The sequence below is a fragment of the Pelophylax lessonae genome (assembly GCF_965119305.1).
Source record: "Pelophylax lessonae genome assembly, chromosome: 8".
Classification (NCBI taxonomy): Eukaryota; Metazoa; Chordata; class Amphibia; order Anura; family Ranidae; genus Pelophylax; species Pelophylax lessonae.
In genome coordinates this window covers 143,630,936-143,642,942 of record NC_138775.1, presented here as the reverse complement: position 1 = coordinate 143,642,942, position 12,007 = coordinate 143,630,936, and the positions used below count along the sequence as shown (strand labels likewise).

The window sequence follows — 12,007 nt, the reverse complement described above, 5'->3', positions numbered from 1 at the left end:
CAGCAATTAAACAATTAGAGGATAGGAAGGGAATTATAATTCGACCCGCAGACAAAGGAGGAGGACTAGTGATTTTAAATAAGACTGACTATGAAGAAGAAATGAATAATCTACTAAGAGTAGAAGGCACCTATGAAAAACTGAGAAATAATCCAACTAAGACATATAGGAAAAAACTTAAAGACTTCATTAATAAAGGTACAAAATTAGGAATACTAAATGAGAAAGAAGCACAATATTTACTACCTGAGACAAGCAAGATTCCAGTACTGTATTATTTGCCCAAAATACATAAAGACCCCGTTAAGCCCCCTGGACGACCCATAGTGAGCGGTGTGGACTCACTGTTTTCCAGATTGGGTGAATATCTGGATGGATATTTACAACCAGCAGTAAAAATGGGCAAATCGTACCTGAAAGATAGCTCGGAGCTGATAAAAATACTCAAGGAAGTACAGCTACCAGAAGACTGTATCTTGGCTACAATAGACGCCAACTCCCTTTACACCAGCATAAGACAAACAGATGGACTACAAGCGGTAGATGTTGCTTTACATGAACGCACCCAGTTAAAACAAACACAAATTAAATACATTTTGGACGGTCTAAAACTTACTATGAGCAGCAACTTCTTTTGGCATAAGAATGACTATTATTTACAAACCAAAGGAGTCGCAATGGGAGCCCGCTACGCACCTAGCGTAGCAAATCTATTTATGGATCTCCTAGAAGAAAAGACCATTTATACCCAAAATATTCCGGAATTAAAATTCTACCGACGTTATATCGACGACATCATCATTTTATGGGAGGGAACAAAGGAATCTTTAAACAATTTCTTTTCAAAACTGAATGAGAACACATATGGTATCAAGTTTACAGGAGATTGGAGTTTTAATCAGATAAATTATTTGGATCTTAATATTTTTAAAGAAAATAACATACTTAAAACCAAAACTTATTTTAAACCTACAGATAGGAATGGATATATACCTACTAGTAGTTGCCACCATCCTATATGGAAAGAAGGAATTCCAAGAAGTCAATTCGTGAGGATCCGAAGAAATTGTGACAACCCTGAGGACTATTTATCACAGACAGATATTTTAATAAAGAGATTTGAAGAAAAAGGGTATGACAGACAGAAATTGATTATGTCCAGAAACAAAATACTAAATACGGACAGAGATGAATATTTATATAAGAGTAATAAGCCAGCAAAACCCAAAGAATTAGCATTTATTACAGGATTCCATCATAATTTCAGACAGACTGAAAAGATCGTGAAAAAATATTGGCCTATATTAAAGTCCGATAAAACTTTGTCGAGATTGTTACCCAAACAACCGAAATTTATATATCGGAAAGCCCCTAATTTACGAAATCAACTTGTCCATAATGCAATTGATCCCCCCAAACCAGTGAAAATGTTCCCTGACTTAAAAGGGTTTATTCGGTGTAATAGGTGCTTACCGTGTAAAACTACGAATAAACAACCTAGGAAGACATTGCATTTTAAATCCAGATGGAGTGGAGAAGAGTTCAAGATTAATAAATTAATTACGTGTCAGACCACCCATGTAACCTACCTAATAGAGTGCCCCTGTCGACTTCAGTATGTCGGCAGGACCACCAGACCTCTGTTCGTACGAATCAGGGAGCATATCAAGAATATAAGAAAGGGGTCTCCAAAGCATAGTCTCCCGAGACATTTCGCAGAGGTACATAATAAGGACCCAAGGGGACTCACCTTTGTGGGTATAGACTCTATTGCTGGACACTGGAGAGGTGATAACAAGAAAATTAAAATCTCTAAAAATGAAACTAGTTGGATTTATCGACTCAATACTCTCCAGCCTAAGGGGTTAAATCTGGACATAGACCTTAACTGCTTCATCTCCAATTTTTAAATTTTTAAATCCTCCCTCCTTTCTCTATATATGTTTTATATTTATATTTTTATTTTTTATATATGCCACAACATCTGTCTTTTATTCATCCCATCCTATATATACCAATTTTTATAATACTAACTCCAATTTACCATTTCTATTCATATATTGCATAATACCCAACATGATCTAACGGTATCTGAGCCTATAGGTCACATATCGTTAATATCTATATACATATGGTTTGTGCAATCTACACAATCTCCACTAGATGTCGCCTCTTTTATATGTATACATTTTTATACATACACATTTTTTGAGTATACACAATGTATTTTTGTTCTCATTCATTTATTTCACGTTTTTTATACTTACATGAAATTTAACAGTTACTATTTATCAATTAATTAAGTACACATAATATCCACTAAATTTTCTTTTTTTATACACATTCCTATATGTACATTCTTTTATTCATACTCACTCGTTATTTATATATATATACATTATTATCCTCATCCTCGGTTCGTAATAATATACATTCACCATTTGTTATTACCATACATATTTTTAGCCACAAGATGGCGCACTACATAAGATTACCTCCTATTATATTTTTAACACTTATTACTTTTATATTATTTATTTTTTATTTTTATTTTTATTTTTTTAACGTATGTTTAATAAATAATGTATACTATGTTTTTAATATATTGCACTCACTCCCTGTATGTATATATGGTGGTTCATGATTTAATTTTGGCACGGGATATATATATATACAGTCTTTAATCATTTTATTTATTCTATTAATATTTCCATCAATATGAATCAATTCGGTTTTCTGACTGTAAGGCATAGGTTTTGTCTTACATAGGAAAGCATGAGCCGCGGCAGGGCTTACATGCAGCACTCGTTATGCTTCATAACGAGTCCCGTAGCCTTGGTAACCACCGTATATAAAAGGGCCGGCTTGGAAATGATGCGACGCTGCAGAAGACGTCACATGACGAAACGCGTACAGCGCCGTCACGTCATTTCCGGTTCCGGTTTCCAGTTGGAACGCATTGCGTTCCGGGACGCCAATACCACGCTGTTTTCCATATGATTGAATGTGAGTATTCATTTATTGTATACTGCTGAATAAAATATCCCCTACGATATCACACTATCGAGTCTTTCCACTTCCTATGACCCTCCCATCCATATACTTGTGAGTGGCCATACTAGATCCCTCCACGGAGCATCGGACATATTGGAACAAGACCCTAGTACTGGACCCCACGCTAGGATATCTGCGATACCCCGCGGACCCCACACCATTCTCCCCCAGGAAGGGAACCACTACACAGAGTAAGGACCAGCGAGGCATATCTACAATACCCACTCTATACCCCTGTGTGGGGTGGGTATATCTGGTGAGTAGGTTTTTCATCAGTAGCCACTTTGCAGCTCACCAGTCACCCACCTTGGGGGTCACCGTAAGTCACTGCCCACCTATCTCACTGGGTACACTCACCTATTTATGGATGTATTCTAGTATATGAATTGACTGATCATTACGTATTGTCACACTTTGGAAAGAAGTTTCCCGCACTTTTATTGCTTTTGCACAATTTTTTGATCACGAACTTTAATTTTTATAATAATTTTTTATATTTTTAGTACTATCACCTATTTGTACACTTGGGATAATACTCTCCTGTATATTTGCACATTTACCCTGTTTGGTCAAGCTTTTCCCGCACTATTTTACTAATTTTTATCATCGTGATTTTTGAGTCATTTTATATTATTTATTGATTGATTTATTTAATGTTGTTTATAGATTCACTCTGTTGACTATTTATTTTTATCACTATTGCATATTGTATATATACACATATTTATTTATCTCAGCACATCTTTGCACATTACACTTCGCCACCTGGTGGCTATTCTCCATAGCCTTTTTTATATACAATTCATCCGATGATATATGTTTATTACACCTTATAATATAAGCAGCGCCATCACCTCCATTCTTATCTATGTATATAGTCTTTTGGCTATAGTTTAAGTGAGGCTGCAGCTTATTAGTACTTATTTATATCCTTTGATTCCTTAGCGCGGATTCTATTATCTTTTTGGTCATTAACCACTTGCCGACCGCTCACATGGAGCGTACTGCAGCAAAGTGGCTCGTTAGTCCTATGTCGCTAGGTAGGTCTAGCCTTGATGAACTAGAGCCTGAAAATGCCCCATAGAGCACCTGCAAACGATCCGGGGACAGCCGTATATTGGAAGATAAAAACCTTACCGGAAAAAATTACTCCAAATTCGAACTTGCAACTGGACCGCATGACCTCCTGAACCCAGCTGCCTAGAATCCGGGTCAGCCGCAGACCCGAGAACCGGCAAGGAGGTCCCCCCCACCCGTACATGGGTGAGGACACACCTTCAGGTCGAGTAGGCCTTGTCCGCGCGTCTGGTTCGCCAGACCAGGGTCGTTTGGAAACCCCCGAGGAAGTCTTGAAGGACTGTGCCACATCGACTGTCCCCAGGGACGAAGAAACTGTTCATGAGCCGAAAAAGGAGGGACCCCCTCCACGACGAAGGCCCTTACCCTTGTTAGTCTGTGGAAGAAAAGCACTCTTCCCCCCGCTAGACCCTTATATAATGAAACAATGAAACAGTGCATTGAGGTCACCTTGTAAGTTGGAGACATCCTGTAAAGAAGTTATTCCACTGCAAAGCTTGGTGTCATCTGCAAAGACTGAAATGCTACTTTTAATTTCCAGACCCTATATCATTTATAAAGATATTAAAAAGTAAGGGTCCCAACACTGAACCTTGGGGTACACCACTGATAAACAAACCGATCTTTCCAAGCCAGTAGACTTTACCTTACACATTAGCCGTATGTGGGGAACCGTGTCAAACGCTTTTGAAAAATCCAAGTATACTACGTCCACAGCCACCCCTCCGTCCAAGGTTTTACTTACCTCCTCTTAAAAAGAAATCAGGTTTGTTTGACAACTTCTGCCTTTCATGAATCCATGCTGTCTGTTGCTTAAAATATTTTTTTCCAGCAAGAACTCATCTATGTGGTGTTTTATTAAACTCTCCAGTATCTTCCCAACTATAGAATTTAAACTAACAGGTCTATAGTAACTTAGCAAAGACTTTGATCACTTTTTAAATATAGGCACCACATTGGCTCTACGCCAATCCAGTGGTACTATTCCAGTCCTTAACGAGTCCCTAAAAATGAGAAACAAAGGCTTAGAAATTACAGCACTCCTAATTCTTTTAGGATGCGTGGGTGGATGCCATCTGATCCAGGCACTTTATCCACCCTTATTCTGTCTAAATATTTCTGGACCATATCACTTTTGAGCCATTGTGGATCATTTAGGGCTGTGTCAATACCGTCCTCATTATGGTCATGAGCTCCCCCATGCTCCTTTGTATTTACATAGCTGAAGAAAGTATTTGCCTTCTCTTTGTCCCCAGTCACCCACTCCTGATTATTTTGTGAAGGGCCTACATGCTCAGACCTAACCTTTTTACTGTTAATATATTTGAAGAATTTTTGGGGGTTTGTCCTAATATCTTTTGCAATCTGTCGTTCATTTTGAGTTTTTGCATCCCTGATTTCCTTTTTACATATTATGTTCTATTCTTTATAACAAAAAAACAATAATAGTGTTCCCTCATTTTTATATTTTTCAAAAGCTCTTTTCTTTTTATCTATAGCTTTTTTAACTTACTAACTTTGCATAAAGTCTTTTTGAAAAATTCCCATTTCTGTTCTGTGCTCATAGATGCCAATATTCCCTCCCAGTCTATGTACATATGTATAATGTCATCCAGGGCAGCGCCAAACAGGCGATCCCCCTGAAAAGGGAGATCCATTAAGGCCTTTTTAGAAGCTCAAACCGCAGACCAACACTCCAGCCAAGGATACGCTGAATAACCACCGCCAAAACCGGCAGGCATTGCAACAAATTGCAGCCTCTGTGCCAGTTGGTCCAACAGCTCCCCCAGGGCAGGAGGGACTCGCTCCTCACCAAGGCACAGCGTAGGAACTCTGCCCGTTAGGCAGAGTCTGTGTGGCAAGGGCAATAATAAACACTGTTCCCAGTGCAGACCCTGCAAGGAGTACAGATCGCGGGCCACAGTCCGCGCCATCCTATCCCCGAGGTCCTTAAGGGACGGGGATACCTACACCGGAACAACGGTAGTCCTATTCAGCCTAGAGACCGGTAGGTCCACCTTAGGCGGTTACCAGAGACTCCACAAAAGGGTAACGTCTAGCAGCCGCTTAGACACCCCAGGGGAACGTCTCTGACGGTCACAATCTCTATGAGCATGCTAGCAAATTAGGCTGCTCCGGATGGCATGTGTGCCAGGTGCAAATTGCAGGGTGTCGCGCACCAAAACAACCAGTGCATCCACCAGCGCCTGTATAATGCGCGGCAGAGGAGGTAGAAATGTCATCCTCCTTATCCGAGGAGACTGGGCGTGGCGTAATAGATCCGGCAGGGAGGCCCATGTCTGCGACGGCTTAGTCACACTCAGAATCCGAGACATCAGATGAGGCAGGGGAAGGTGGAGAAATGTTTCAGCGTCACAAGGCCACCTCCACCCGGGCCAAAATACTTCCGAACTGCCGAAAATACATTGATGGACAGTGGGGATCCGGAAAGGCCCTACAGCATCCGTGAGGGGGTCAGGTGGGGTCACATGGTCTGCAGGGTCCATACTAAACCAGATAAAACCCGCAAGAAACATTTGCAAAAAAAAAAAATGACAAAAATTACATAAAAAAATAAATAAATAAAACGGTCCCACTATTCTACAGCGCCCACGAAGGTCAGGCACGCCCGCAGACCCCCAACAGACAGAGAGCAAGGCTCCCAGAACCCACTGTACCAATATGCAGTCTCAGGACAGCATGTGTAACCAGCAGGTCCTCCCAGATGCTCCACCCTCCCCGGAAAACACCTTGAGGCAATCCCACCTAGATTCCCAGCAGAGAATCCACCGCAAAATGGCCAAAAACTGGTGTACCAAAATGGCCACCGCCATAGAAGCAGACTAGGCTACAACAAAATGGCGGCCTCGCACGGCCAGTGCTGCCACAGGGCCCACATGGAGACCTCCCGCCAGCCCTCCTACACCATAGGAACACTGCGACATAGGCCTAGACCGTGTCGCATGCATACTGGCGAGACGTTTAACTCGTTGGCCAGTCCTCATCCAGTGGGACTATGTCGCGGCTGACCCAGCACGGAGCGAATGCCTGCACGTGCTCACTGGCCAGACTGGGGTGACCGCTGGATCTGGATTATCCAGCCTGTTGCCCAGTCCGGCATAGTTGCTTGAAGATCTCACAGGAAATATTTCCGGAGAAAAAGGCTAGCTAAAAAAAATCTACATAAAAAAATACTTTTATGCCAGGAACAAAGATTCCAGCAAGGAACTAGGTCCTTACTCCTGACTAGGCAGATTAAAACTGACATCCTATGCAGGAAGAGAGAGGGTGTACCTTCTGGGACTGCCCATAGGCGTACCTTTTTTTCTGCCTAGTGTCCTACTCCTGTAGGGGGCAGTATAACCCTACTGATATAGATCAGAGAACTGCGTCCGCCAATGAACGATAGAGAAATAAATATTTTTGTTTCTGCATTTTTTTTTTTTTTTATAGTAGTGGAGGTTTTGGAAAACATCAGGTGTCTAAACAGACCCCCTCATATCTCACTATTCAGATTCAAAAGAAGACAGACTACAGAGTTGTCAATCTCCTTTTCATCTGCAACCCCTGCACTCACTACAGTGAACACCAGTGATGGTCCGTCCATTGGGGGCGAAGGGGCGCCGCCCCCCCCCTCCCCCATCCATGCATCTGTCCCCCTAATCTACGTGCAGGGCACCGGATGCATGGATTCCAATGGGGGATTTTTTTTTTAAGCATGCGATTAGAACCAGCGGCTCTAATAGGCTTCTAAAAATGGTGGGCTTGGGGCGCAGAGCACTGCGCCCTGAGCCCACCCAGTTGTGTGACAATAGCGAATGAATATTCGATATTCAATAGCAAATTAATATTTGCTATTGCCACATTGATTCTCCTCACGGCCAATCAGGAAGCGGGTCCTGAGACCAGTTTCCCGATTGGCAGAAAGGAGAAGGCATCCTATTGGCCAAGAAGGAGGGAGGAGACGGCCGCCGAGAGGGAACATGGAGACTGAGGGGGAAGCCGCCGCCGCTGCCTGTCAGTCCCGCAAAGCAAGGTAAGTATACTGGCACGGGGATATGGTGGTGCAAGCTGGAGTGATTGGGAGGGGGGTCTGTCTGCCACCCGCCGAACCCCCCCCCCCTCCCCAGACTGATGGAGCACCAGCCGCCACTGGTGAACACAGGTAGTAATCAGTACTGACCGCTGCTGTATTCATTAATGACCTGCACTGATAAACATTTTGTGACAAACCCAACTGGGACAGGGGCTTTTGGAGGGGACTAGGGGCTAGTTTTCTAGCCACAGATTATGGCCTATGGAGGAGACTCCCAGTCAGAGCATGAAAAAGAGCTCAGTTTAGCCTCTGATCCCATGAAGAGAGCAGGTCATTCTCTAATGATGAACAACAACATGATTACCGCTGAGAGTGAAGCTTGGATTAATTCTCTGAATAAAGGCAATAAAGCTTCCCTTCTGGAGTGGATGGAAAGGTGAATGTCAGAGGAAATATTCTGACCCCCATGCGGACTGGGTTGGAGAAGCTTCTGGACTTCAGACAGAAAAATGTATCAACAGTATCCGTCAAGACAGTATCCGTCAAGAAATCTATGAAGATAAATTATTTACACTTTTTCAGGCTGTTGTACATTGCATGAGTTTTGTCTTTTCTAGTGAATAAATTACACAAGTTAAACACCTGAACACAGCATGTGTAATGTACTTTGTGTATTCAGGGTTGTAGGCGCAGGACTGTCTGGGTGACTAGCTGTTGATTAGCCTACTGTTAATTAGATCACGGTTAACTGTTGGCCTATCCTTAGATGTGCTAATGAGACTACTGTTTACAGTTTGCATTGTTTAGAGTAAAGTGACCTAAGCTAGCATTGTCTAGATCTTGGGTGCAATGCTCAGGTATAATGCCTGGTTCCAGAGTGGAGGAAGCTGTATCTTAACGGAGGCACCCAAGCAGGGTGCAAGGCATCCTATCCCATTTGGTGGCAGCAGTTGGATTCTTTCTGCAGTCTGGGACATCCAAAGCACCATCAGGATCTGAGGTCTAGTTAGCAGAAGGGGAGAGGTACAGATACCAGCCGCCTTGGAAGAGGAATTCATAAGGAGGCTGTAAGAGATGTGGGTGCAGAACCGAGGACCAGTGTCAACACAGGTCCTGATGGGATGATATGACTCAGTCCGCCAGCAACTCTGGAAGTAAGAGCTGGACCGAGAGTGGGGCCGCCAGGGAAAAAATTCTTCTCCTTCATCCAGGAAAGGTACTGGTTGCAGTACAAAGTGCAAATGCTGTCATTGGGGGGAACAACCCCATGAGGAGTGGACAGCTGAGTTAAGCAGGCTGGTCCCCACAGAGATGCAGCTGGATGAGAACTCTGTTGGCATGTAGTCCAGACATGTAGTCCAGACGTGCCAATGGACAGCGGATGACAGCCCGATGGAAGGCTTTGGCTACAGCGGCTTGGGACAGTCCAAAACAGGCAAACTGCTCAGGTGAGGTTGAGAACCAGGTGCGAGTCGGACCTGCAATCCAGGTAGCACTCCAAGCAAGAAAATAGTGACCGCACTCCAAAGTATATCAAAGCACTGAAGTATTTATTCATCACCACGAACATTAAAAAACACTAGCACATCACAGGACAGGTATATTGGTTGACGCGTTTCACGGCACTAATGATCGCTTACTCGCCCTGACCTCCCTTATGAGCAGTGTTGATTATATCTGAAGCTGTAAACTGCACACTTATGCTGATATATAAATAAATATTTGCAGGCACACATCACTTTTCCAATTATTTAATTAATGTATCAGAATAGCCAAGCGGAAAGTCCAAAAAACCTTTAAATCAAATAAAGCATCCCAAATAAAAATATTAACACTTAACTGTTTTTTCTGCCAGTGCCTTGGATATTTGCTTTCATATAGAGCTATAGCAGAATCTTTTGGGTGTGCTGAATTCCCGGGGCTCCCAAGATTTGATTTCACCTGTCGAACACTACATCACTACTGTGGGCCAGGCATACTCTTGTGATTTAACAGACAACAGGTGAAACAATAACGCATCTTATCATATAACCTAATTCCCAGTAAAGATTATGTGGTCTGCTGATGAGGTGCTTTGCGAGTCACGGACAGTAACAAAGTATTCAGGCACAACCATCCAAACTCAGAATTTTTTTACAACAAAACCAGCACCCTGCAGAGTCTTCTCAATTCCCACAAGTAATATGACCTCTGCCAAGGTACAGGATACATGCAGTAACCCAGAAAGCCTCACAATTCTTTTATTGCAAATGCTCAGTAATGTTTTAGAATATTCAAAAATATTGTCTGAAACATGCTGTCTGCTTAGGTTTTTAATTCTAACTCGCATATTAGGTACTGGTCTGCAAATTTATTTAGCTGTGTTTGTATTGAACTAGGAATTTCTGCTAAATTTTGAAGAGATATTGCTAGAGATGAAGTAAGAGGCACCACATCCCATAAATTGAGTAACTACAATAGAGGGGGGCAAGTGGGACTTTAACGGTGCTAAATGATGGAGAAAAATCTGAATTCTCAAAAATTATACATTTTATTACACATAGAAAGTGAGGACAAGACAATACATCAATATAAAATGATAAAATCAAGAAAATGCACTCGAAAATATCAACTCTACATGTTTCGCCATCTTCATAATAGCTTCTTCAGGAAGTTTCATAGTTTCAAAATATTTATCCATTAAGTATACCTATAATATAGACAAAGATGTCTAAAAAACACCTAAAATGATGTCACTTACTATAAACAAGTTTTTAGTTGCTCCATCATGCTGAGAAATATTCCGGATCATTTTCATTAGCAACGGGTCCTTAAATTTCAGTGCTTTTTTCATCAGCATTTTCAGCCCATTTGCTAAAATATACATTTAATCATAGTTAGAGAAAATATTCACATGTTAAAAACAAAAAACAGAACAAAAACAGAACATGAACAAGCTTTACAAGACTTGCACTGCGTGAAAGAGTAATTGCTCCCTTAGGGCTCAAACACACCAGTCTGGTCCTCAGTTTATAAGCGTGACTCAGAAAGTCAATGTATTATTGTTACATTGTATTTACTTTTTCATTCATATGAAGATCTAAGGTGTGACTTTTGATCTGCATAGAATGTCAGTTAGGGCAATCTTTTTCCTTTTTATTTTTTTTTAATACAATTTGTACCTATTTATCTACCCTATTAGTTGGGAGTTGGTTTTATTTCCGACTTTTTTTTAATTGTCTAAAGCTTGCATAGAAATAAGGAGAATTTTTGCAAGACGATATCACCTTATCCTAAAGTGGAACTAAACCCAGTAATATATTTTCTTTTTTTTTTAAATACACATCATCAAACACTGTTATTTAATGTTACCACTAGTAAAACTTTTCTGAAATGTAATTTCAATTTAAAGCCAAAATGTATGGGCTGCAGCAAGCCCTCTGTGACAGAGGGCAGAGCCATCTTTGAAAATTCTCTGCTCTTTTCTTATTGTTAGCTTTAACAACCCACTCCTGATGTCTTTCAAAATCTTGCACATACATAGCGTATCTCCCTGGCCCCTCCAGCTACTTTTATAATGGTAAACTCAATCGGAGCTTGGATAAAACGCAGCGAACTTATCTCCCCCCTTAGATCAGACTTATTTACAGAACAGAACCTGCAGTAAACAGAAACTGCATATCAGCAACAGTGGTCAGCCTCCTACTCACATTGCATCATACAGTTTTGCCCTAGTAAATTCTTCCAGGATTAGGTACTGTTGCAGCTTTATGCTTTAGGTCATGTGACCCGCTAGTGACAAAACGATGACACTAGCTGAGGACTTACAGCTGCAAACCTATAATTAAACCTGTCATAGCT

The 12,007-nt window shown here is 41.5% G+C and overlaps 1 protein-coding gene across 2 annotated transcripts in view; it reads right to left on the bottom strand.

The window, feature by feature from the left end:
- Positions 1-12,007, bottom strand: part of KIFAP3 (kinesin associated protein 3) — a 161,879-nt gene that overhangs the window by 41,653 nt on the left and 108,219 nt on the right. For both annotated transcript variants that reach the window (XM_082265121.1, XM_082265122.1), the window contains exon 13: positions 10,908-11,020. In XM_082265121.1, the coding sequence (XP_082121247.1) occupies positions 10,908-11,020 (113 nt within the window). The remainder of the gene's footprint in view (positions 1-10,907; positions 11,021-12,007) is intronic.